Raw genomic sequence first — 27,042 nt, 5'->3', positions numbered from 1 at the left:
ACATGTTCCAAGGGTATGGTGTTAGGATGGATGGCAAGGCCCAGAGTTCTTTACATTACTTAAATAATTAATCTGGCAGTGCTAGAGAACTGAAGGGCAGACAGTAAGATCTGGGATATTTCAAAAGGCAATGGCAAGGCAGATATATGGACTGGTATTCCTCTATAGCAGCAGAATATAATTCAGACCCTGGGAGCAGTCAAGCATCCAAAGCAAGAGAGTGAAGTGCCCCCTGGAAATGGTGTTCTTCCTGTCTGGCCATCCTGATTCTGAGACCTCCAAAACTGATGGGGGAGGAAAGGGAAGGGAAGGCAAAGGCAGCTCTTCTACCACCTGTATGACCAAAATTGCTCTGGGACTGCCTGAGATGGAGCTGGGCAATCTGCCAAGCAGTTTTTAAAAGCCCTTTTTTAAGTTATTTGGTGACAATGTAGTATAGTGGAAAGAGCACAGGATTATGAATCAGGAAACCTAAGCTATAGTTCTTGCTCTCTCACTAACTCACTCTGTGAACTTGTACACTTTGTGAACATTTAACCTCTATAAGCCTGAGTTTCATCATCTCTATAGAATAAAGGAGTGACCCCAAAAACATCTAGTAGATAGGGCTCTGGGTGTAGAATCAGGAAGACCCAAGTTCAAATCCTGCCTCAAGCACTTAACTCATTGCTTACCCTCTCTTAGTCTCAGTTTCCTCATCAATAAAATGAGGGAGGGGATAATAGCATGTATTTCATGGGACTGGTGTGGCAATCAAATGAAAGCATAAGTGCAAAGGAATTTGCAAATCTTAAAGCATATGATAATAATGATCCTCATCCAGTTCTAACATTCTATTTTATCACTTTAGTGATTGCATTTTCTTTCTAGGGTAAATGAGATTTACTTATTTTTTTTCCATTTTCTAGAGAGCATGAGATAGTATTCACATAATCATATATTACTGCTATATGACCTCTATGTATTTTTATACCAATACAAGACATATTATGCTCTTCAGCCATTTAGCAGTACAAAAGTAAACTGGCTACAATAAAAATAAAAAATTATATTTTTATTTTCACAGATGTACCATAATGTGAAGGAAGGAGACTTATTAACTGTGGACATCATTAAGAGTGTTTTTCAAAGTACATTCCCTGATGCTAATCTTCAGGATATCCTGGGAGTCCATTCTGAATATGACCTAAACAGAAAGGTATTGTGAAAAGGGTAGGAAAGTTCCAAAAGTAAAATTAAAGCAATTTTTTCTTATGAGTCTTTATTCTTGTCATAAAATATTCATAAAGAACACAATATTATATTTTGAAATTGGGAGTTCTATCTTCCATAAGTGAAGGGAGGATTAGTGAGTGTCCTACAGAAAAAAATCATACTAGGTATAAAAGCTATACTCAGAGGAGAATGGCATTTGGTACTAGAAGGATGGTTCCTGGAATTCATAAAAAGGGAAGCATTATATTTATAGTGGTTGAGGACTGAAAATCAAATTTTCTCAGTGAATGGGATGAAAGGATATGCAGAAAGAGGGAGAAGGCAGTGTTATGATCGGGATGAAATTTAAAAGACAAGACAACTTGAATGTTCTCTAAACGAGAACACTGGCTTTCCATAGGAGTGTGATATGGCAGTATTAAGAAGGAAGGTATTTGAAACTAGAATGACTTAGAGATATGAGCAGGTTTCCAAAGTCCAACAGTAAGAGAGTTTGCATAACTCATGGAATGTGATTTATAAGAATGTGTCCTAGAATCAGTTTGTAACTATATTCTTTAATAGGTTGTCATGTATTTAAGATAATATAATGCAGATTGGTTTTGAAGAAAATATTAGCCCCCATTTTCTTCTTTTTGCTTGCATGGCTATTACTTTTTTCCAGTCAAATTGAATCTGACTCTTCAGAAAAGAATTATCTTCTTTTGAGCTCCAAGTGATATAACTCTTGAGAGGGAGTATCTCTTCACCTTCACTGCCCGACCAATCCTTATCATAAATTAGCACATCTCAGATGGCATCTAAGCAAAAGTATATGAGGTGATAAACTTCTCTGGGCTTACCTAGCCTAATACTTAAACAGTTTACACACGACTTGTACTGAAACAGCAATGAAATCCTTTTCAACTTGATAGGACCTGCCAGAGGTTGTTCTCTGATGACTTAGACTTTGAAGTCTATGAATCACATGTGGATCACTACAGTAAGGCTTTAGTAGGTAATCTTTTTCATTTTTATATTTCTAGTTTTTCTATTTCATACGTATCAATGAATCAATCAACAAATATTTAAAGCAGCTAGGTGGTTCAGTGGAAAGAATGCTAGACATTGAGTCAGGAAGACCTGAGCTCAAATCTGCACTCAGACACTTAGCTAGCTGTGTGACCCTAGTAAAGTCACCTTATTTCTGTGTGCTTCGGTTTCCTCTTCTGTATAATGGAGATAATAATAGCACCTATATCTCAGGATTGTTGTGAGGACCAAACGAGATGTTTGTATATATTGCTTTGCAAATCTTAAAGCACTACAAAAGTTCTAGCTATTACTAATAATTGCAATATTAATAGTAAGTGCCAGGCACTATACTAAATGCTACGGGTATAAATCAAAGAATTAAACCCTTTTCATAAATACATATCATATATAGCATAATATAAAGTTGATCAATACAAATGTAAATAAAGTTGCTAAATACAAGGTAATTTTAAAGCCCTCTGGTAGTTGGAAGGATCAGGATGGGTTTCCTACAGCAGATGGTGCCTGAGCTACATGTTAATGAAAAAGAGGGATTCTATAAGGCAAAAGTAAGGAGGGTGTATGCTCCAAGTATGTGAGAGAACTACTGCAAAGACACAGAGATGAGAGATGGAATGTCATGTTTGAAGAACAGAGAGAAGGTCATTTTGGCTGACTGCAGAGTATGCAGGAAGGACACATAGGATGGGGCATCCAGAAAACATTGAGATTTCTAATTGTCTTCAAGTTGGATAATTCTATCATTTTTCAGTATATTTACACATTGATCTAAGGTGTCATTAAAATATTTTTGTTGCTTAACCTTTTCCTAGTTCTGTATGTTATCCTTAAGTATTGACACTTAGAATTTCTAGAACACTTGCTTCCTGCACTATTTATTATTTGGGACACAGGGTGTCCCAAATATCAGCTATTAAAACTTAAAGCTAGACTTTGGTGGACACCCTCTACTTATATTCTTTATGTATTTTGTGGGGTTTATAATTGCCCAATGTGCAAGAAAAATCACTGAGGCAGAGCTCAGAGCCATCGGCACTTTTAAAGTGTCCATGGTCCCCTCTAATGAAAGAGACCTCAGATCCCACAGATCTGAGTTGCCCCTCTTCTTCCAGGGTCTTATTTTTATAAGGTTTGATACCAGATTTGATACTTGAACACTCTAGAGGGGCTACACAAAATACAGAATCCCTTTGGTTGATAGACTTTGCCTCAAGAGCCAAAAATGACGTATCAGTCAAAAAGTGGTATGTCAGCAGGGGGATATTGGGTTGAGTGAAGCATGGGGCATCTCCATAAGATGGTCATAAGATGGTCACCTGCTCATGATGGACAAGAGAGAGTGGTCTGAAAATACAAAAATAAGTTCAGGGACTTTCCATGTAATTGAGTCACCTCTGCCATGCTGGGTTTGGTCACCATAAAAGTAAAAACAAGAGTGGAGGGCCTCTGGTTAGCTTCCCATGATGAAGCAAGTAACCTTACAATATACAATTCACAGCCCTGGGGCCTAATATACAGAACTTATAATCACTACACCTATGGAACCATATCAAACTGATTGATACTGATTAAAATAGAGTAGAGGTCCAAATGAATCATTTGTCACAGTTGTCTGATCTTTTAATTGGAAGATTCTTGAGAATAGGGACCATGCCTTATACTGTTTTAATTTCCCTACTTAATCAAAACAGATACTAAACACATTATAGGAATTCAGCAAATGTACGCTAAATTGAACTCACCTGCAGTTGTTAATGCAATAAACTGAACCTATTAATTCTTACATATGTTTCTTATACAATAAGAAAACAATTATCATGTAGAAAAAAAATTAATCTGTAGACTGTCAGGTCTGTCAGAGCCTTTTTCTTGGGTAGACACTGAAGCTAGATAGTGAACTGGTCCACGAATTGAATTAAAGGAGAAGAGTGAGTTTTATTGCATTTAAGAAATTACTGTGCTTTTAATGACCCTGAGGTTTTCCCTAACAGAGGCCTATCCATTTAGTATCAATAGTCTTCTACTTATGTCCTCTCTAAGGTAAATGGAATACCACAGTCTCCTAAGAGTGAAAGTTGACTGTCTCCTAAAAGAAAATGGAGTGGCCCATAGTGAAAAGCCAACATGTTCCATTGGTATCCATACAATAAATGGGTCAGCAAATATTTATTAAGCACCTGCTGTGTTCCAGGTACTCTATTAGGCACTGAGGATGCAAAGACAAAAATGAAACAGTCCCTGATCTCAAGGAGCTTCCACTCTACTGGGGAGACATATACATATGTAACTATATATAACATAAATATAAGATCATTTGGGGGGGGGGGGTTCAGGGAGATGAGTCCCTGGCAGCTGAGAAGATCAAAAAAGGTCTAATAGTATGTATTTCAACTCCAATGTCAAGGGATCTAGAAAAAAGCCTGTTGGGTTAACCTCCATGGAAGATTTTTAAGAAAATATGGGCAAGAGTTATATAGTATGAGAAGGCCTAGATAATTTGTAATCTACATCACTGGGGGACTCAAATAAGTGAGATAAAAAATCCATAGAATTAATCATGGCATGGTGACCCTAGGTTCTTAGAAACTGTGACAGTTAATCATAATCTCTAGCAGATCTTGTTATGCTAGAAAAGCCTGATGACATTCTCTGTATCTGTAATCCCACAGTCAGATATCTAAGTGTGGAGAGGCTTCTTACCAGAAGTTTGGCCACTAATTGATGGATATTTTTTTGTTCACAGTAACTCATGAAACCATCTACTAAGACATACTAGGGCTCTGTTCTGCATGGGTGAAAGCCTCAGCTAAAATCAGATTTTTGAAGTATTAAATTTATTTATGATTTATCAAGGTAAAAGATAAATTTCATTATTACTTTAATTGTTTGCAAGTAATAATGAAATTTATAAATCACAAGTTTACAAAATTACAAATAATGAGATTGCAAATTGTAGGATACTAATAGAAATTTACCTTAATTCAGCTATTTTCCTTTAGAAAATTTTGAGTTTTACAATTATGGTTTAGACACATCATGTTTCTAGCAATGTTACTTAATATAAAGTTGATGTCAGTCATTCTACAGCATAATATAAAAGATTTTTGCAATAGATTATAATGGTTTGTTGGAATTAATTTATTTAAAGTTCTTAGTTTCTCTTTTCTAGGTTAGAATGTTCTTGTAATTCTAAAATTAAATCTAGAAAAGAATGTGAGTCCAGTAACTAAAGCAGATTTGCTGAAAATTCTAATGTATGTAATGGGAGCATTTAAAACCTTGCTATTTTCAATTTATTTGGGTAGCTACATCCAAAATAAATTTTAAGTTGTCTTTCCAACATTCTCATAATTCTACATCCACAGCTGTATAGCTTAAAACAGGAGTTGGTGACTATTGGCACACATGCTAGAGATTAGCACATAAAAGCACTTTTTTTTCCATGGGACTGACTCTGATAGAAGTCTCAAAATCACATTTACAGTTATCAGAAAGAACTCTGAGATTTTATTTGCCCCTGACACAACCACACACTTGAGTCATAAGTTATTATATTGTTGAAACTGGGCACAAGTCCAGAAAAGAGGTCAAAACTTGTTCAGCTTTGAGCAGTGGTACCTCAGTGCCCTCCCATTCATCTCCACTTTTGTATACATTGCCTGGTTCTCACAAGTACTGCCAACAAAGCTCCTAACAGGATTATTCTGTGCTTACTTTGTCAATTTACGCACAAATAGTCCCTAATTTCTAGCACAAATGAACCTTGCCCTTCTCATATTTACCCAACAGAACTAATGTTTTGAGAGTATTAAGCTTTAGTATATAAGTAAACATACTCTTAGGTTGTAGGTCATATTTTTGCTTTTATTAGCTTTCTAAACTTAATTTTTAAAAAAGCTTCACTTTCACATACTGGGATTAACACTAATAAAGTTTTTTTCAACATCTTGTTAATCTTCTGTTTGCAGAGGTCAGAACACAGAACTGCTAATGAATTGAATGCCTGACATTCAGGGTCTTCCATAATTTGGTATCAGAGTTCTGTATCCTTATCTCACTTTACTTTCCTCCATGTATATTACACTTCAAATAGATTACACTATTCTTTATCACTTAAATATACTCCATTCTTTTCAGGCTTCTTTTCTTTACTGACATAGTTCTTTATGCCTAAATGCCTGTCTTCTCCATTGTTGCTTGCTGAATTCCTAATCATCTTTTAACAGCCAAATGCCACTTTTTTCCATAAAGCCTTGCATCCTGCTGGTCAGGAAAGCTTCTTCTCTACCCTTGTTCCTCATAGAGGACAATGTTTTGTAGTTCTCTAATGCACTTATCATGTATAGTTATTTAGAGTAATTATCTGTGTTTATATAATTTCCCAGCTAGACCAAATGCCTTAAAGGCAAAGACTGTCTAATCCAAAGTTATTTTGTGCCCCAGTGCCTATCACAGTGCTCTAGGTCAAGTAAAGCATTATCAAGAGCTACGATGTGCTAGACACTATGCTAACTATTGGGGATTTTTTTTAAAATGGTGAAAAAATCCCTGTTCTCAAGGACCTCATAGTTTAATGGAGTAGATAACATATAATCATCTATGTACAAATAGGATATATATATATAATATATGTACATATATATGCATGTATGTATGTATGTGTATATATGTGTGTGTGTATGTGGATGGGTGGGTGGGTGTGTACATTAGAGATAATCTCAGAGAGAAGGCCCTAGCATTAAGGGATATCAGGAAAAGTTTCTTGTAGAAAATGAGATTTTAACTGAGACTTGTAAAAAACCATGGGGCAGAGATGTGGAGGGAGAGATTTCTAGGTATAAGGGCAACTAGTGAAAATATATGGTTGGAAGATAGGAAGTCTTGTCTGAGGAACATCGAGAAAGCCTACATCACAGTTATTTGAAGGGAGTAAGGTATAAGAAGACTGGAAAAGTAGAAGGGAAGCAGTATGAAGAATTTTGAATTCCAAACAGTAGATTCTATATTTGATCCTAGAGGTGATAAGGAGCCACTGGACTTTATTGAAAGGGGAGTGAGCGTCATAAGGTCACACCTGTGCTATAGAAAGATCAACTTGACAGCTGAATGGAGGATAGTCCAGAATGGAGAGAGACTTAAGGCAGGAAGGCCAACTAGAAGAATATTGTAATAGTTTGGAAATAAAGTGATGAGGACCTTTACCAGGCTGACGACGGTGTCAGAAGAGAGGAGAACAAATTGCTCATAATGAGAGATATTGCAAAATGTAAAATCTAAAGGACTTGACAACAGAATGGTACTTGGAGCCGGGGGGGGGGGGGCGGTGATTGGGAGTGAGAAGTATAAAATGACACCTAGATTATGAATCTAGGTGATTGGAAGAATGAAGGTTCTCTCTACAGTAATAGGGAAGTTAGGAGGAGGATGAAGTTTGAGGAGGGGAGGGAGAAGTAGAGAGAGATGTGTTGAATTTAATGACTCTTTTGGATATCCAGTTTGAGATATCCAAAAGGCACTTGGAATTGTGAGACTGGACAGTTTAGAGAGGTTAGGGCATAGCAGTCAGACAGTAGTGGGGAGCTATGAGTCCAGAGAGAGTGCAGTGGAATGTCTGGCCCAAGGCAAGGACCTTTCCCTTCCAGGGCTGGCAGGGCAAGTAGTGTAGAACTCTATATATAGTAGGTGCTATTTATGTGTTTGTGGAATGAATAAACTATATGTCCCCTTTTCAATTCAACAGACATTTATGAAGTATCTGATACAAAGATAAATAAAGACAGTCTTTGTCCTAGAGGAATGTACAGTTTAATGAGATGGATAAAACATACGCAAATAAGTTTGATGAAATCAAGTAAAAATGACAGACAAGATGTGCTTTTCTTTTCAGAAGCCATAACTTCTCTAATCATTTCCTTTCAGCTCTTACTTTCTAGACTCAGCTTTTTTTATTTTGTGGATTTTTTAACATCACTAACATTTCCCAAAATGTCCCCCCATACACATATTCCCCAAAATGTTCTCCTTTATTTAAAAAGTATGATTAAGCCAAAAAAAAGGCTATCTGAAAATGTGTCTTATTCTATTACCCTAATGCTGAGATACAGGAAAGATACCTTACCTTCAGCTGTGTAAAGTTATAGTTGGTTTCTGCACTCCTCATCATGTTTTAGTTTAACCAGTCAGAAATGTTTACTGCTTGTTGTGTAGAATGTAAATTTCTTGAAGGAAGGAAATGTTTCACTTTTGTATTTAGTATAGTGAATGTCACAGAGTAGGCATTAAGCATCAAAATACAAAAGTGAAAGAGTCCTTGTCTTCAAGGAGCTTATATTTTACCAAGGGCAGACACAACAAACAAATAAGAGAGAATAAGAAAAGGCCCATCAAGTGAGGTGGCACTTTAGCTGCGCTGGGAAGGCAGTTGGGGGTTACAGGAGATGGAGGCAAAGAGGGAGGACATGCTAGGCATGGGACATTACCAGTGCAAAGGCATGGAGGGAGGAAATAGAGTGCTATGTATGGAGAATAGCAGGAAGAGCATTAGGTTATATGAGGAGAAGGAATATGTAACCTGCCCAGGAAGATAGAAAGGAATCAGACTTTATAGTGTGTTTTAATGCCACACAAGGGAGTTTATATTTTATCTTAAGGGCAACAGGGAGCCCTTGAACTTAAGTAGATACATGATTAATCCAGTGACACTGGCTTCCTGGCTGTTCCACAAATAAGACACTCCATCTCAGCTCTGAGCATTTTCTTTGGCTGTCCCTTATGCCTGGAATATGCTCACTCCTCCTCCTCCTCCAGTCAGTAACTACTGACCTCCTTGGCTTTGTTTAAGTCTCAACTAAAATCCCACCTTCTGCAAGAAGCCTTCCCTGTTACCTCTTAATTCCAGTGCCTTCCCTTTTTTAATTTCCTCTTTATCATGTATATAGCTCACTTTGTATTACATACTTGGTTGCATGTTGTCTCCCCCATTAAATTGTGAGCTCCTTGACTACAGAGACGGTCCTTTGCCCTTTTTTTATATCCCCAGTGCTTAGTATAGGGCCCAACACCTAGTAGGCACTTAATAAAGTTTTATTGAATTGATTTGAATTGAATTTGAAATTAACCACACTCTAAGTTGTCCCTAAGTAAATGATTCATTAAAAAGAATTATATTGCTTATCTCCAAAAAAAAGAAAATTTTAAAGAATGTCATTAGCTTTAATGAGCTAATATTAGTAAAACAATTCAAGTCCCTTTAAGAGAGGTGTTAGCATATAAAGTAACATCTTAAGATTTCAGGAATGTGGTTGGTGGTTGTCCTTCATGCTCAAAGAAAACCAAAATTACATCACTATGTTGAGGTCAAGGTACAAATTGTCCAACTGTGCTTAATCAAACCAATATGAGCTCAGAAGGCTCTACCACAAGTCAGGTGTAAATAATCTAGATGAACATTTGGAGTGGAGATGGCATTAATTTGCACATCTTGCATTTCTTGAGCTACTGCAATTCTGTTTTGTTCATAGAGTATAGCACCTTCTTTGATGTGGGCATGTCTGCTGGGTGGTCCTGTGCCAGTGTCTCCCATATCTCACAATCCAATCTAAAGTTCCTTGTATCACTTCTTCTGACCACCATTTGAGCACTGGCCTCATACGAATTCTCTGTAAAATTGTCTTTTAAGCAAACGTTCATTTGACATTCAAACAATGTGGCCAAGCCATTGGCATTGTGCTCTCTGCAGTAGAATTTTAATGCTTGGCAGTTCAGCTCAAGAAAGCACATCAGGGTCCAGTACCTTATCTTGCCAGGTGATCTTCATAATCTTCCCAAGACAATTCAAATGCGAACTGAGTCAGTTTCGTGCCATGGCACTGGTAGACTGTCCAGGTTTCACAGGCATACAGCAATAAGGTCAGCATAATGGCTCTGTAGACTTTGATTTTGGTAGACAACCCAATACCTCTTCTCTCTCACACTTTCCTTACTAGCCTCCCAAATACTTAGCTCTAGCAATTCATACATCGTCTTTGTGTACATTCCTGGAAAGTATACTGCCAAGGTAAATGAACTTATCCAGAGTAAATTTTCCCTTTGCTGTAACTGATAGTTCCACATGTGAATGCTGTGGTGTTTGTTGGTGGAGAACCTCTTTTTTCTTAGTGTTAATTGTCAGACCAAAATCAGCATAAGTCACAGAGAATCAATCCATACTCTTAACTTCTCAGCTTCAGAGGCTGCACTGAGTACACAGTCACCTGTGAACAAACAGTTGCACACCAACCCTCCCTCCAGTTTCATCTTGGCTCATAGCCTTTTCAAGTTAAATAATTTATCACCAGAATGGTAGCTGATCTCGATACCATTTTTGTCCTCAGTGAGAGCATCTAACAACATTGCTGAAAATATCATGCTAACAAAGCATGGAGCAAGCACATAGCCCTGCTTCACTCCATTGGTGAATGGGAAAGCATGAGAGCATCGTCCACTATCCAGAACTCGTACAAGTGTGCTGTCACAAAACTGGCATATAATACTAATGAACTTCTCTGGTCAACCAAATTTTGCCATAATCTTCCACAAGCCCTCACAACTGACAGTATCAAAGACTTTGGTCACATTGATAAACATTGCATACATTTGTTCTGCTCCTGGCATTTCTCCTGGAGTTGTTGTGCAGCAAACACCATATCAACTGTTCCTTGGCCCTTTCTGAAGCCACATTGGCTCTCAGGTAGATGACCATCTTCCAGGTGAATTAACCTATTCAGAAGGACTCTGACAAGAAACTTTCTGGCAATGACTATGAGAGAGACAAGCCTCCATAATTATCTCCACATAATATAGTTTTAAAGAATGTCATTACCTTTAATGAGCTAATATTTGTAAAGCAATTTAAGTCCCTTTAAGATAGATGCTAGCATATAAAATGACATCATAAGACTTCAGGAATATATCTAGGAATGAGTGAAAAATGCCTTGCAGTGAAAATATTAGTCACAAAATCAATTTACCCTAACTCACAGGAAATTCAGAACCGCACTCACCCAGACAATTGTACAAAAAATAAAATAGATTAGAGACAACAAGAGTAATAACAGAAAGACATAGCAGTTGGCAGTATAGGGTAGAAACTATAATATTAAGAAAACAGACTAAAGAACCATCAAAGTGTAACTGTGTGAGGCCAGTTAGTATAGGGCAAGTCCTGAGTCATCTAAATGAAATTAAATATTTATAAAATATTTGAACCAAAAATGATTAATATTTTTAGAAAATAATTTTTGCACTTTGACTTAGGAAAAATGAAGTAAATAAAAATTGCCTACTAATCTAGACTATCATATACAGTTTAATGGAGAGGCTATTGCATTAGTACATCAGTAGACACATCTAGGACAAGTAATGCAGATGGACAATAACTTGAGCATTTTAGAAGATACCCATGCGGATGGAGTCACAAATCTTTTGAAGTGTTTCTGTATGGTCTATCTGGAAAATTCATATTTAAAGAATGCTTTTTTTATGTGGCTGTGCTATAATTATGAAACATCATTATGTAATGTTTTTAAATGTGTGTAAATATTTTTAAAATTTTTGTAAAATTATTTAAATTACCTTTTTTTTTCAAAAATATCTCGGAAAAAATCAAGCCAAAATGATCAGATTCTAAATAATATTTATAACTTCTAAAACTGAACTGAACTACATTAAGTTCTTAGTGTTTTCTATTTCTTATTAGTAGCTATTTCTTTATAGTTAACCATAATCTATTTAATTTCCTTATAATCTTGAACAGGCAGGAGCAACCTTTTATAAAAAGACTGGACTGGGTCCTTTGCCTCAAGCATTATTTAATGGTGAACGCTTTACCAGTGAAGAAATGAATTCCAAAGAATTAAATAAAATCATTCTTCAAAGGATCATGAATACAGCTGGATTCTTACAAAGGGCAGTTTTCATGGTATGTTTAGAATTTCTAAAGAAACATAAGATGAATGTGAATTGTTAATTAATAATAATTTTAATAGCAAAGTAATAAATATTTAAAGCAAATGTTCATCTTAAATGATTCAATATTGTTTAAAAGTTAATATATTTTATTTAACTTTAAGATTTTGTGGGCTACATAGTCATATTTAATATTGACTTAATGAAGAAGGAAGAACTCATACTTTTATTGAAAGTACTAACGTCATATATGTGATGCACATTCATTAATTTATTTTTATATGCAGTCTTAAAATGCTTATACTAAACATAACATTATAAATGATATTTAGATGCACTATAATGTCTAGTTTTTACTTCTAGGAAAGTTCTTATCTGTATATTTAAAGTTATTTAAATAAGGAAAAAAATTATTGCAGGGCTTGTTAAATGATGAGATGGATGTCATAAATTTCCTCATGGATCGAGATAATATAGTACCTCGTATGAATCCTATAGTTTTGGGAAACAAAAGACAATACCTTAATTTAATATCTACATCAGGTAAAACCACCTGTTAATTTCTTTGCTATTAGTACTTCTTGCCTATAGTATTATTATGTATTATTTTTACTAATTTTAATGTAATATGAAAATTTTCAGTGACTGTTGATATTGAAGATTTCTCTACTTTCTCCTTCTTGGATTCACAAGACAAAAGTGCCATAATCGCAGAGAACATGTATTATTTATCCAGAAAAGGTAATATATTTGTGTTCAAAGTTATAATAATATAGCAAAAATTGTAACTTTTCTAAAAGAAATTTGTGTAGCACATTTTTATCCTGGGTATTTTGACTGGAGAGTCTTGCTTTTATTAAAAGTTTTAAGTGTTTACTCAGGACAAAAAAACTCTGGAGCTTTTCCGTAAAGCAAGAACAATAACCTCTTTCTTCCTACCATAGCTTTGTAATGAGTGTTAACAGAGCTTTTTATCAATAAGTGGCATCTTTTTCCATTTAAAATTTTCTTTTAAGACTAATCTTATCCATAGAATTTTAGAGTAAAGATAACCAGTGGACAGCCTAGGTGCTTAACTGGTATTCTTGTGCAATCAAGAGAATTAAAGGAAAGCACTACCCCCACCCCCACCATGACATTAGGTTCCCTTTACCCCTACTCAACAAATTTCTGAAAGGATGGAAAAGAGTCACACAGAATAGACAATAATGGGTTTCTATCGGCTTCATTGGATAATCCACATTAATGAGATCACAAATCTTATTCTAAAATATTACCAAACCTAGATCAAGGAAGGTAGTTTTCCCACTGTGCTCTATGCTAGTCAGATCATATTTGGAGTTTTGTGTTTAGGTTTGCTTGCTACATTTTGAAAGGAATCTTGACCAACTAGAGTCTGTCTAGACAAGGGCAAACAGGATAGTTAAAATTCTGGAAACCATGATACTTGAAGAACGTTTGAAAAAATATGGTAAAACCTTGAGAAGAGAAGACTAAGGTTGAGAACATAATAGCTATCTTCAAATATCTTAAGGACCACCACGTGGAAGAAGAATTTAATTTCTTTTTTAATTTCAGAGCACAAAACAAGATCCATTAAGTGGAAATTACAGGAAGAGAGATGTCTCTATATAGAAGAGATGCTTTCATCAATTCTTTCCTTATTTGCAATACACTGAAGTCTTTTAGCCCTACCAGTGCCCATAGTTATGTGATGTTGTCCTAACTGCCCAGATATAGCCATATGGGTATGATACCCATATAAAATTTCTCTAGATATCTGTCTTCCACTCTTAAGTGCTACCTTTGTGTATGTAGCAAAGGTTTTAGTTAAGGAAGGGAGAGAGATGTCTCTCCTTTTTTTCTCCTACATCTGTGTTGTTTAAATCTCACCTAGGCAATTTTAGCTGACTAGTGTGGGCATGGAGGGATATACTGAGGGTAGTATTCATAATTTGTATAGGGAGAGTATTTGATGTTGAGTGAATGGTAGTGTTGTGTACATATGTAAAGCAATAGGTAGGGTTACACAAAGGATCACTACACTATTAAGCATGTAGTGTTTCTATTCTGTTTTATAATTTCTTGATTTCTCATAGAATCATTAGCTTCTATTTGCTCCACTCTAATTTTTAAGGAATTATTTTCTTCAGTGAATTTTTGGACCTTCATTTCCATATAGCCAATTCTGCTTTTTAAGGCATTCTTCTCCTCTTTGGCTTTTTGAACCTCTTTTGCCATTTGAGTTAGTCTATTTTTAAGGTGTTATTTTCTTTAGCATTTTTTTGGGCTCTCCTTTAGCAAGCTGTTGACTCATTTTTCATTATTTTCTTGCATCATTCTTCTCAATTTTTCCTCTACTGCTCTTACTTGATTTTCAAAATCCTTTTTGAGCTCTTCCATGGCCTGTGACCGATTCATATTTTCCTTGGAGGCTTTAGATATAGGAGCTTTGACTTTGTTGTCTTCTTCTGGTTGTATATTTTGATCTTCCTTGTCACCAAAGTAAGATTCTATAGTCTGATTTTTTTCCTCTGTTTGTTCATTTTCCCAGCCAATTACTTGACTTTTTAGCTCTTTGTTAAGGTAGTACTCTGCTTCCAGGGTAGAGGGCAAAGTGTCCCAAGCTTCAGGGATTCTGTGCAGCTGTTTTCAGAGATACTACTAAGGACCTGTAAATTTTCAGCTCTTCCAAGGTTACATGATCAAAGTAGAACTGTTTACTCCTCTCCTGATCTGTGCTCTGGTCTGTGAGTAACCACAAGCAATCTTTTCTGCCTTGCAACTATGAGGAGGATTCCTTCTCCATCACTGCCACAAGCTCTGCCACATCAGCACTTCTCTTGCCCCAGGACTGCGATCAGGACTGGGACCCAGAGCCAAACACAGAAAAAGCAAGAGAATTCTGCATCAATGCCAGCAAAGAGATCCTGCAATCCCCCTCTGATTAGCTGCTCAGTACCCCCACCATCTGTGGGATGAGAGCCCTGGAAGCAGCTGCCCTGGGGCTGGGGCTGGACTATGCTCCTCTCACACTCAGGTCTGACAGACCTTTCCTACTGACCTTCTAAGTTATCTTTGGCATTTGTGGGTTGAGAAGTCTGCCAGGTCAGCTACCTCTGATTCAGTCCCCTGAGGCCTGTTCCAGCCTTCTCTGTGCCAGTGTGGCCCATGCTGGACTATGCTCTTCTCTCAGACCAGTGCAACAGACCTTTCCTGTCAACCTTCTAGGTTGTCTTGGGCTGAAAATTTGTTTCACTCTGTCATTTTGTGGGTTCTGCTGCCCTAGAATTTGTTTAGAGTCCTTTTTAGAGTTATTTGTAGGGATTTGGGAAAGAGCTCAAGCAAGTCCCTGCTTTTACTTTGCCATCTCAGCTCTGCCCCCCATTCTGATTAGCTGTAGATGTGTAATAGTCTCATTTAGATAAATGAATCTTAACTTGAAGGGTAAATAAGAGTTTCTTTTGAAAACGAAATGCAGATTTTTTTCCCTGGGTATAAAACGATATAGTTGGGGAGTTCATTAAGTTGGAAGACATGTCTAACAATTATATTAATTTGGCTTTTATTAAGGGCCCCATTTTCACAGGAAGCCATGCAATATTTCAGTGAATAAGTACATGACTACCAAGAGAGTATTTTAATAATGTGAGGATTTTAGTAATAAAAGTCCTTGTTAATAATGGGCCACACACTTGGGTATAAGGAAAGGGTTGAAAGAAGCTTTTGGAATTCTTGGAATTATTTTTAAAAAGTTATTTAAATGGTCATACTCTTTGACCAAGAGATTGCCCTGCTAGCTAGCCAAGGTAGTCAAATATGGAAAGACCCCACATACACTAAAATAGCTATATCAATACTTTTTGCAGTAACAGAGGATTGTAATAAAGTAGATATGTGTCAATTGGTGACTGGTCAAACTAAATGTAGTACATAAATATAATGAAATATTACTATACCTCAAAAATGAGAAATATAAAAAATACAGAGAAATATAGGAAGACTTAATGTGAGTTGATGAAAAGTTGAAGTAAGCAGGACCAGAAAAACAGTTTACACAATGCTACCACAGTATAAATAAGAGGAACAAAACATTGTGGAACTAAACTCTGTGTAATTATAATAATGAAGCTTGGGTCTTGAAGAAACAAGAAAATACACCTTTCTCCTTTTGTTGAAGAGGTGAAAATGACTGAAGTTGTAGAATATTGCATATAGTGTCAGATTGTATGGATGTTTTGATTAGTTTTCCTGAACTGCTTCTGTTTCTCTTTGTTTTAAGTGGTTCCTCTCTAGGTAGGGGAGGAGGAAGATAGATAGATAGATAGAGATACATAGATACATAGACACATAGATAGATAGATAGAAAGAAATAAAGGTGATACAAAAACAAAAGGTATCATATCAATGTTTTTTTTTAAATGAAGAGATGAAATCAAAAAAAGTATAGGAGTAAAGAATGTTAGGGAAAGCATTTGAGAGAAGCACTATTGTCATGGGAAATTACTGCAGGCCACCTTGACAGAAAAGAAATAGATGATACATTTAGGAAATAGGTCACAATCTTGGTACAAAGGCATGATACTAAAGTAATGGGAGACTTCAGGTATCAAGACATTTACTATTATTCTCTTTCTGCCAGAAAGAGAATTAGAGCAGCTAATTATTTCTTAACTTGTCATGTTAATAATTTCATCTTTCAAAAGGTAGAAAAACCAACAAGGGTAAGTTCTTTACAGGATCTGGTTCTTATCAATCATGATAAACTGGTATCTGAGGCAAAAACTATGGGAATCTTATAGAGAAGCATCTATTTAGTCTTGGAGTTTGTGACATAGAAGTAGAGGAAAGCTGGATATATAATCTGACATGCATTCTAGATTTGGGGCAAGCAGTTTTAAAAGCATCCATAGAAAGGATAGCTAGTATCCTGTGGTCTAACATTCTACTAGAGGAGTCATCTCAGGATGGATGGCAAGTTCTGAGGCTACAAAAGAAACAAATCTAGTAAGCAGGGAAATGGGGAGTTACTTATCTAAAAGATTGATGTGGATACACAGGAAACTCATAAATGAATGAAAAGCATTCATCAGCTAACTGAGATTTCAGAGTTACATTCAGAACCTGCTAACAAAGGCAATTAATGGAGGATTAATATAAAAACATAGCACATATAAGGAGTTCATTCAAAGGAATTTAAGGTCAAAGGAGAAGACATTCTTAAGAACTCAGGAGGATAAAAACTGAGAACGAGCTGAGGTTAGTGACAGGAGACCAAGGACAACAAATAGGGAGGATTTTAGGCATGTTGGTAACAAAAGGAGGAAAATCAAAGAAGGATTGGGACTGCTACTTCTTTAAGTCTCTGGGTATACAATTAGTCTTCCCATGACATATTCCTTCCTCTTCCACAACCTCTCAAAAACCCTATAATAATGATATCCCTGTTGTTATACAAATCAATTTAGGAGTAAGACTAGGATAGTCCGGCTGGTATTGGTGGCTGTTATCTACTTACAAACTGCAACCAAAATCACTGTGCTCCCTATAGTGACATATAAAACATGGAATGAAATAGATAATCTCCAAGACCCCTCTTAGGTCAAAATCTTAGGCTTCTATCCCCAAAAAAATGATCTTCAATAAATGGATTAACCACAATTTACAGCTTATGTGAATAGAATGGCTATGTAGCAACCCAGGAGAGGCTATTTATTTGAGAGATATAGTGATGGGGTCAGAGCAGTCCTTCAAAAGGTATTTGCCCAGGTCACAACAAGTTGTGCCAAGAATTGAATATGGCCTTAAAGGCAGAGGTTTTTTTCCACCCTTCATTTACTTAGACTCTGTTAAAGGAGATTATACTGAATTAATACTGGACGTGTTCTAAAGTATATTTAAAGTAAATTAATCAGTGTCTGGAATTGCTAAGCTTATGGACATAAAAGACATAAAAATCAGAATTTAATTGTAAATTTAGAAAATTGACAGATAAGATTCGGTTAATACTGTTCATGCTATGGTGATTAGTCACAGGTCCCACATAGAACTTAGAAACAATTGTGCAATTAAAAAAACTGTTGTTCTTCCCCATTCAACATTAAAAGTTGTGTTTATTTCTTTGGTAATAACTTCCACTTGCTGTGTTCCTTTCAGAAAGATGTTACACCAGTTATGGCAAAAATTTTGTTGAGCCATACATCCTAATTTCAAGGCAGGATAAATCTATTGCAAAATATATTCAAAGATAAAATATTATTTAATAGCTAACTAAATATTATTGCACTACGTATGACATTGAGAAGTTTTGGTTGTTGTGCTGTCATATAGGCATGCAGGAAATACGTGGACTTTGGCTAAGAATGCTGGTGGAAGGCAATTTAGTTTGACAGCCACTAGAATCATGTCATAAGCCCAATATGAAAATTGTCTTCATTGCTAAAAGCATATCACTGATATTTCCTTAGAAACTGAGTCCTTTTTTCTTATCTGAATTTATTTCATCATAAATCTTGTGAATGGATAATTGTTATAGAAATTGTGATGCATACATAAAAATTTTTAAAGCAAAAATCACTTTAGACTTGAGCTTCTTTAGAAATTTTCGCAAATATAGAACCATTTTTTCCAATTATGTTATCTGGAAAATATCATCTACTTTAAACTTTATGTTAAAAGTGTTTTTATCAGGTTATTTGTAATTTTCAGATAAAGATGTAATTTCTGCAGTCACCATTTGGGTTATTGCTGATTTTGACAAGCCATCTGGGAGAAAACTACTTTTAAATGCTTTGAAGCACATGGTGAGTTTTTAGATATTCATAGTAGAAAACTTTTAGTGTGTTTCAACACAAAACATGTATGCTTCGTTCTGCTTTATTTTTTAACTTTTAGTATGTAAATTTAATTGGTTAGACCATAGTTCTAGAAAGACTAAAGTAATGAAAGCAGCATGGCTTCATCCAAAACAGATCATATCAAACTAAGCTTATTTCTTTTTTTAACATAGGAACCACAATGGTAGGTTGAGAGAATGCTATAAACATAATGTACCTAGATTTCAGCAAACATTGTTAAAAAAATAATTCATGTTGAACTCGTGAAAAAGAGGGTGTGATACAGGCTAGATTAAGGTAGATTTAAGTAGTATACTTAGGTGGATTTGGAACTGGTGGCCTGAACTCAAAGTATCATTATCAACTAGAAGAGATGTTTCTGTTGAGTTGAGGTATTTGAGCTATATTTAGGGTTGGGTTTTTTTTTCGTTGTTGTTTTGGTTTGGTTTGGTTCTTTACCAATGGCATACTTGTCATATTTGTAGATGCTATAAAGCCAGGAGGAATATGTGATACATTAGATGGCAAACAGAGACAGGAGCCAAAAAATTGTTACAGACTAGAAAAGGCTAAACCTAATAAGATTAAATTGAATAGGGATGAAAGCAAAGTTCTACACTTGGGCTTAAAAATAAAGATTTACATGTATAGTATTTGAAGGTACACAGTATTAAATTTTAAAAAGGACATTCACAAGCTGGAGTCCATCCAGAAGAGGGTGATTAGAACTGTGAAAGGAATATAGATATGGATATATGATAAGCAATTGAAGAAACTGGGAAGTTTAGCCTAGAAAAGACTGAAGGTATAATATGATAGTTACTGAAAAACTATAACACATAATTAATATAGTAATGTGATTTGCATAACTGCACATGTATAACATATATCAAATTATTAGCCTTCTCCAGAATGGGGGAGGGGAGAGAGGAAGGCAGAGAATTTGGAACTCAAATTTTTTTAAAAATGAATATTAAAAATTGTTTTTACATGTAATTGGGAAATAAAACATTAAATTGAAAAAATAAATGCTTGTTGATTGAAAAAATCACTAGTCTATTATAGGCCTACAGTGTAAAAAAATTAAAATATTGTTCCCTTAATTTTTACTTATACTAACTGATAAGAATTAACATATTATTTTTAAAATATAAATAAATGTTCTCCAGGTATTTAGGTATTATATTTAGTGTCAGACCATCTCAGAAAACATGTAGATAATCCTTAATGGTCTGCAGGCCTATGCTTTTAAAAAAAAAAGTAAATGTCAGGTAAATGTAAAGTAACTACAAAAACTAAATTTCTGTTCAGACTTCACTGGAAATTCATGCTAATTTGCCATCTGAGAAATGGTATGACAAAATCATTCCCAACAGATGAATGATCTTTTTAAAGGCTTTCCCTCATAATAGCCAAGAGAAGTATGAACACAGATATATGCCACTGTTTGTAATTCATCGACCTTGGGAAATAGGGAAATTCCTATTTCCAAATCTTAAACTAGGTTGAAAGTAGCTAGGGTAAATCGGATTAGTTCTGCGTCTTATATCATTCATTTTAACAAATTCCAAGTGCATCAGTTTTCTAAATTTAAAAATTTAGAAAGAGACCTGAAAGGGAATGTTGTAATTATCAAAATTAGGAAAAGAAAGTTCTCACTAATTCAATAAATAGGATCATTTACAGTAGACATAATATATGGATTTGATTATGTAAAAAATTAAGGTTTTGCAAAACAAAAAGTAATGAATATAGAATTTTAAAAACACATACCTTGTGGAAGAAGCTTTCCTGTAAATTTCTTAGATATCTGTCATCCAAAATCTCTAGATTTAAAAAAAGTAAGATCATAGATATAAAGCTTAAAGAGTCCATAGGGTTCCTCTAATCTAACTCATTTATTTTATAAATGAAAAAACTGAGGACCAAAAAGGTTAGGTGATTTTTCCCAAGGTCACAATGTAGTAAATAACAGAGCGGTATCTGAACTAAGATCCCATAACTTTAAGTTTAGCACCTGCTACTTTTCATTCCTGTATGGATGAGAAGTCAAAGGTATTGTCAATAACCACTGAAAAATCATTCAAACTTTAATATTTGGATAACTACAAATTTGAAAAAAACCAGAGACATCTTAATTTTAATAGGTACATTTTAATAGGTAGTTAACAGTGGTAAAATTAGAAACTGATAACAAGTGGGCTATTTCCTGTATTGCGGATGGATCTGACTGAAGTCTTTTTGAAAAGAGATGTAGCAATATTTTGTATTTTCTTTGTTTCATGGGTTCCTGTAGCCCAAGAATTCATCACCAAGGTCTCTGAGGTAGGAAAAGATACCAAGTGTCAAAATATAAAAACCCTTCAGATCTTGGGATTCAACAAGGTTTCGATGAGGATGTGTCCATTCCAGGTACAGGGTGGACAACAGCCTATGCAAATCATAAGGAGCTATGTAAAATACAGGGAACAACTAACAGTCCAGTTTGTCTTGAATAGAGTCCAACTGGAATAGAGAATGGGAAGACAAGAGGGAATCAGTTGTGGAAGGATTCAAATGCCAGGCTTAGGATTTTGTTTTTTATCCTAGAGGCAATAGGGAACCAATGAAAATTTTTTAGCATGGAAAGTGACTGGATGTGGACAGTGAATTGGTTACAAAAATCAGTAGAAAAAAGGAGAAAAGGATAGGTTACCTTTGAAAAACTGTATTTTGGGATTATCTTTAAGATCTAAATCTTGTGAATATAAATTCAGCAACTATGTGGAGGATGGATTGGAGAGAGAAGAGACTGGAAGTAGCGAGACCAATTTGGTGGCCATTGCAGTAGTTGATGTGAAAGGTTAATATCGTTCAAAAGAAAAATAGAAGCTGTGTGAGTAGTGAAAGAGAGAGGGAACCAGAGACAAGAGATGTTTTAGAGATAGTTTATCAACAGCACTTAGCTTATTAATTATGAGGAAGAAGGAATCAATGACTCCAAGATTACGAACCAAGGTGACTTAAGAGGACGATGGTGCCATTAGAATATTCTTTTTTTTTACATTAGATTTTTTTATTTTTAGTTTACAACACTTAGTTTTACGTGTTCTTGAGTTTCAAATTTTCTTCCCTTCCCTCCTCTCTCCCCTCCCCCTCCAAGACGTCATGCAGTCCAATATAGATTCTACATAAACCTTCACATTAAACTTATTTACACAACAGTCAAGTTGCAAAGATTTATGACCAATGGAATGAATCATGAGACAGAAGAAACAAAACCAAAACAAAAAAGAGAGAGCACAAATAGTTTGCTTCAATCTGCATTCAGATTCCACTGTTCTTTCTCTGGATGTAGCTAGCTTTTTCCATCATGAGACCTTTGGAGCTGTCTTTGAGTCTTGTATTGCTGGGGAGAGGCAAGTCTATCAAAGCTAGTCATCACAGAATCCATATGTCTGTGGTTGTATATAATGTTCTCCTGGTTCTGCTCCTCTCACTCAGCATCAAATCATGTAGGTCTTTCCAGGTTATTATGAAGTCCATATCTTCCCCATTTCTTATAGCACAGTAGTATTCCATTACATTCATATACTACAACTTGTTCAGCCGTTCCCCAATTGATGGGCATCCCCTTGATTTCCAATTCTTTGCCACCACAAAAAGAGCAGCTATAAATATTTTTGTACATACAGGTCCCTTTCCCACTTGTGCAATCTCTTTGGGATATAGCTCCAGGAGTGGTATTGCTGGGTCAAAGGGTATGCACATTTTTATAGCCCTTTGGGCATAGTTCCAAACTGCTCTCCAAAATGTCTGGATCTGTTCACAACTTAGACTATTCTTACATCATAACAAATGACAACTATAAAGAATACATAGAAATACAGGAATACCTATACGAACCTATGTAGAATGAAGAAGTCAGAACCACTATATGCATACTTTCTCCAATGGAATATCAGTAATTTAAAAACACCAAAATTAAAGGAAAGAAGACACAGAGGTAAACAAAATGCCTTTGTGACTTATTTAGTTCAAGTTAATATGTACTTTTAAAACTAATTATAAATAATGAAGTTTATAGATTGATGTATGATTATTTTTCATTTTGTTTTTGTATTTTAATGTTTTTGTTGAAAATTACAAAATTAAGGATTTTTTTAAATAGCTAAGGAAATTTTTTCCCTGCAATAAATAGCAATCAGTTTCTTCTTGTGTGTTCTCATAGTTAAAATGTTTCCTTTTCTCCTCCAAAATTTCTTTTGATCAGTACATTGTAATGAAGTGGATGTGTCTCTGTTACTGAATATCAGTCACTTTTTCCCCTAACAAAATAGTAATTTAGTTTTTGAATGAAATTATAACATTTATAAATAAAAGCCAAAGAAAATGTATTATTCTATGAAGACCTAGCTATCAAATAGGTTAGAGAGATTTATACTTATCAAATTTTATATAATTTTTTTTGTTGTTTAACAGAAAACAAGTGTTCATACTCGGTTGGGAGTTATTTTTAATCCTACATCAAAAATAAATGAAGCAAACACAGTTATTTCTAGAGGAATTTTGGCAGCTTTTCTTACACAGGAAAACAGCTATTTAAGAACCTTTCTTAATAAACTGGCAAAAGAAGAAACTGCTAAAGCCTTGCACGCTGGAGTAAAAATAAAGACATTACTTCTTCCGGTCAGTAACTGCTTGCATGAAATGAACATAAGTGCCTGATAATCATTTTAAATATGTAAATCAGTGAACTTTTACCATATTATTTTATTAGGAAGGATTAACAAATAATCATGATCCATTTTAAAAATGCCATATGCAACCTAATAAGTAAGAGTTAAATTGCTATTGTATATGTATGTTTGATTAAAATTCTTTCAGGAATGTGTAACAGTAATTAAGGTGGGACTTCTTTTTACTGATTTCTCTTTTGGAGCACTGAGGTAATCAAGTTCCTTTGATTAGTCTGGCCTTTGTTTCTTTGATTAAATTGGGAGTCTTTGATGACCTGCTTAAGAAACAAGACAGCCTAGTTCACATAGGTTTGAGTCCCATGGTTGTGATGCCTTTTGACCCTGAACTAGGTATATAAACTCAGAGGTTAGCATTTTGTTTGGGGCTCTCACTCATTGGAAGAGTGTCATGTGATTTGACTAGATGAGAATCTGGGTAGCCACTGTGAAGGGGCACCCCTGGCTTTGAAAACCCTGATGTTGGTGCCTCTATTTCTCTGGTAACTATGTAATTCTTTGGTCAGACAGATAGAGGCCTGTCTGTTGATAACTGTGTGTGTTTGCTGTTTATATTGTCTCTGTTCGTAATTTCTGTCTGTATTTGCTCTGAAGTTCAGGGTACTGGCTTTCCCCCCCTGAACTAAGTGAATATGTGTATGTTTACTTAAAGTAAGATTGTTAACCCCTTAAAATTGCTTTCCTTAGAAAAGCAGATCAAAGAACTTGTGCCAGCAGCCCTTCTTGTGCTAGTGTTGTTGGCAACTGCTAGCAACATTGTTGTTACAGAATGAGATCCCAATATCTAATATGTTGTTTCTTTACATGTTCGGTAAAATTTATAGTGTTCTTATTGAAGTAGAAACCAAAGGGGAAATTTTGGAGGCAAAGGGTAAGAATTGACGATATATAGAACATCTTCTATCACTTAGTTGAAGTGGATCTATGGAGTGAAGAATAGCCACTCCAATATGCCCCAATGGTACAGGAGACTGAAGTCCCTTCATAGAACTTCCCACATGTTACACACTGGTAGAATTAAAATGTTTGGTTCTTAGAACATTTCATGGGAATATACTTGAATCATAGCTGCATCTAGGATAAAAATTATAGCACCTCTAGGAATGTATTTAACAGTCCCAGGTAGTATTATGTCCTCATGTCCTTCCTATGCCAATTTTAATATTTGATGGAGTATTTGCAATGATCTGCTAGTCTCTGGAAATATAGGGGACAGTTCCAAGATTAAGGAATACAAAACTATGTTCCAAAGTATTGGAAAGTCACTGAAACTGGGTAAAGCAGTTTATCTTTATCTGAGGATTGTCTTTAGTATTAACTTCAAGGCCACATAGCTAATAAAAGCTATGTCTTCCTTTCTTTAAAAGCTATGTCCTTCTATTCTAAGTTCAGTGTTCTTTCCACTTACTAGTAACATGCTACTACCTAAGAGCATTATCGTGAAATGTATCTATTATCTTAGAATTCAAATAACTGAATCTATGAAATAGAAATAGGCTTTTGAAATTGATGTGATAGAAGAGCATTTTTAATTTGACCACAATACTTGAATGATTGAAAAGTACAAACTTTACACTGAAAGCATCAATACTTACAGAAGTTCTTTGGTTTAAAGGTTATTAATAACCAAGGCCTTTCATAACGATAGGTTCATGGGCTTTAATTTTTAAAAGTCAGCGATTAATTTTATCATTTCTTTAGATAGTAAATGAAGGTTTATGTGGGAAAATAGTGGTACCTAATTTTTTTAGGGAAAATTTTGTTCCTTGATTTTTGGAATGATCCCTTAATAGTTTCATTATTCTTGGCTTCTGCTTAAGGGAATGGCTGAGAATGCTTTTGTAAAGAAGTATAATACCCTTGGAATGAATGTTTTCCAAACCCACAAGTTGTTCTGTCAAGAAGTCCTCAAACTGCCTCCTGGGGAAAGAACTGTTATCAGCAATGGGAAGGTAAGTAGTTATAGTACTTGAATTTTTTTAAGTGAAACTATAGACTTTTCATTTATATTATAAATTCTGGATTGAATCTTTTTTCTGCCTGCATCCTTACACACAATTTGCTGTGTGTTAAATAATGAACAACACTTTTGTATGGATTTTGGGGTGTGTAAAATATTATAAACTAAGCAAAAAAAACTGATAGCACCAGCTTTCTGCAAATAAAAAAATTACTTCTCAAAGAGCAGCAGAATTTAAGGAAAGATTAATTTGCTTTTCCTTCTAGAATAGGCACTGTTTATGAATGTTGCATGATGAGGGATAGATAATTTTGATTAATTTTACTAAAATTAGCAAGAAACCCAATCAAATAAAGTTATCCTAAGACTATTTAAAAATAAAAGCTGGAAGGAAGCAACAAACAGATAAAAGATAGAGAAGATCTAAAAAGATTTTAATAAGCTATTTTCTTACCAGCAAGGATAGTGGAGCCATTGCATTTGTATTCAAACATTAATAATTCTAGGTGGAGTGGAAACTGAAAAAAACAAATATGGGAAAAGCAACTAGCCACAAGGCTTTACCACTATATCCCCTATCCAGATCCATCCTGCTATAGCTAAGAAGCTTGGGTAGGATGGAGTTGAGGGCATTTCCAAGTAGCAGCTAGTAAATACTTCAGCCAAGGACATCTTGTAATCCTTGAAAATTAAGTATTAAGCATGTTACAGGTTTTTTACTCTTACCATTTTAAAACACCACTTTTTTAAAATTTAGTAATTGTTTAATAATTTCCCAGAAGCAAGCTTATCATTCTGATATTAAGTTGGTTTAATTTAAAATGATGATAACACTAACCTAGGGAGCTTCCTTATTCCCACAATTCATATAGTAACTTTTAAATGAAGATTGATTAGTATTCCTATAGCAAAGTTTGGGGTTGAGGTTTTCCTATGGGTCTTTACTCAATAGTTCTTCTCCTATCTTACCCATCTCTATATTAATGTAATGATAGTTTTTCATGAATGAAGAATAAAAAATAAATTTGAAAGATTTTTAAAATGTGGATAACATTTTTATGTTGTATCTAGTTTAAATTGAAGACCTTTGGGTAAGAAATTTAAAGCATCAACATTTATGATTTAAAATAAGACTACTCAATTTGGAGTAATACTCTGTTTATTTAGTCATATCCTTCATGGTTTTTGAAAATATTGTTTGGGATGTATAATACCAAAGAAACTATTTCTTCCTTACATTGGAATTGGTATTTGTTAGAATTAAAATTCATGGTCAAAGCTGTTTCCAAAGCCAAACTTTTAACATAGTACAACA

General features: G+C 35.0%; 1 protein-coding gene across 1 annotated transcript in view; it reads left to right on the top strand.

The window, feature by feature from the left end:
* Positions 1-27,042, top strand: part of UGGT2 (UDP-glucose glycoprotein glucosyltransferase 2) — a 256,148-nt gene that overhangs the window by 107,878 nt on the left and 121,228 nt on the right. The window contains exons 16-22 of the mRNA XM_036755774.1: positions 1,067-1,198; positions 12,044-12,208; positions 12,615-12,738; positions 12,838-12,936; positions 18,904-18,998; positions 23,493-23,699; positions 25,588-25,719. Coding sequence (XP_036611669.1) covers positions 1,067-1,198; positions 12,044-12,208; positions 12,615-12,738; positions 12,838-12,936; positions 18,904-18,998; positions 23,493-23,699; positions 25,588-25,719 — 954 coding nt within the window. The remainder of the gene's footprint in view (positions 1-1,066; positions 1,199-12,043; positions 12,209-12,614; positions 12,739-12,837; positions 12,937-18,903; positions 18,999-23,492; positions 23,700-25,587; positions 25,720-27,042) is intronic.

This window comes from Trichosurus vulpecula, chromosome 4 (assembly GCF_011100635.1).
Source record: "Trichosurus vulpecula isolate mTriVul1 chromosome 4, mTriVul1.pri, whole genome shotgun sequence".
Classification (NCBI taxonomy): domain Eukaryota; kingdom Metazoa; phylum Chordata; class Mammalia; order Diprotodontia; family Phalangeridae; genus Trichosurus; species Trichosurus vulpecula.
The sequence above is the reverse complement of the archived record's forward strand: the minus strand, read 5'-3'. Positions and strand labels throughout refer to the sequence as shown.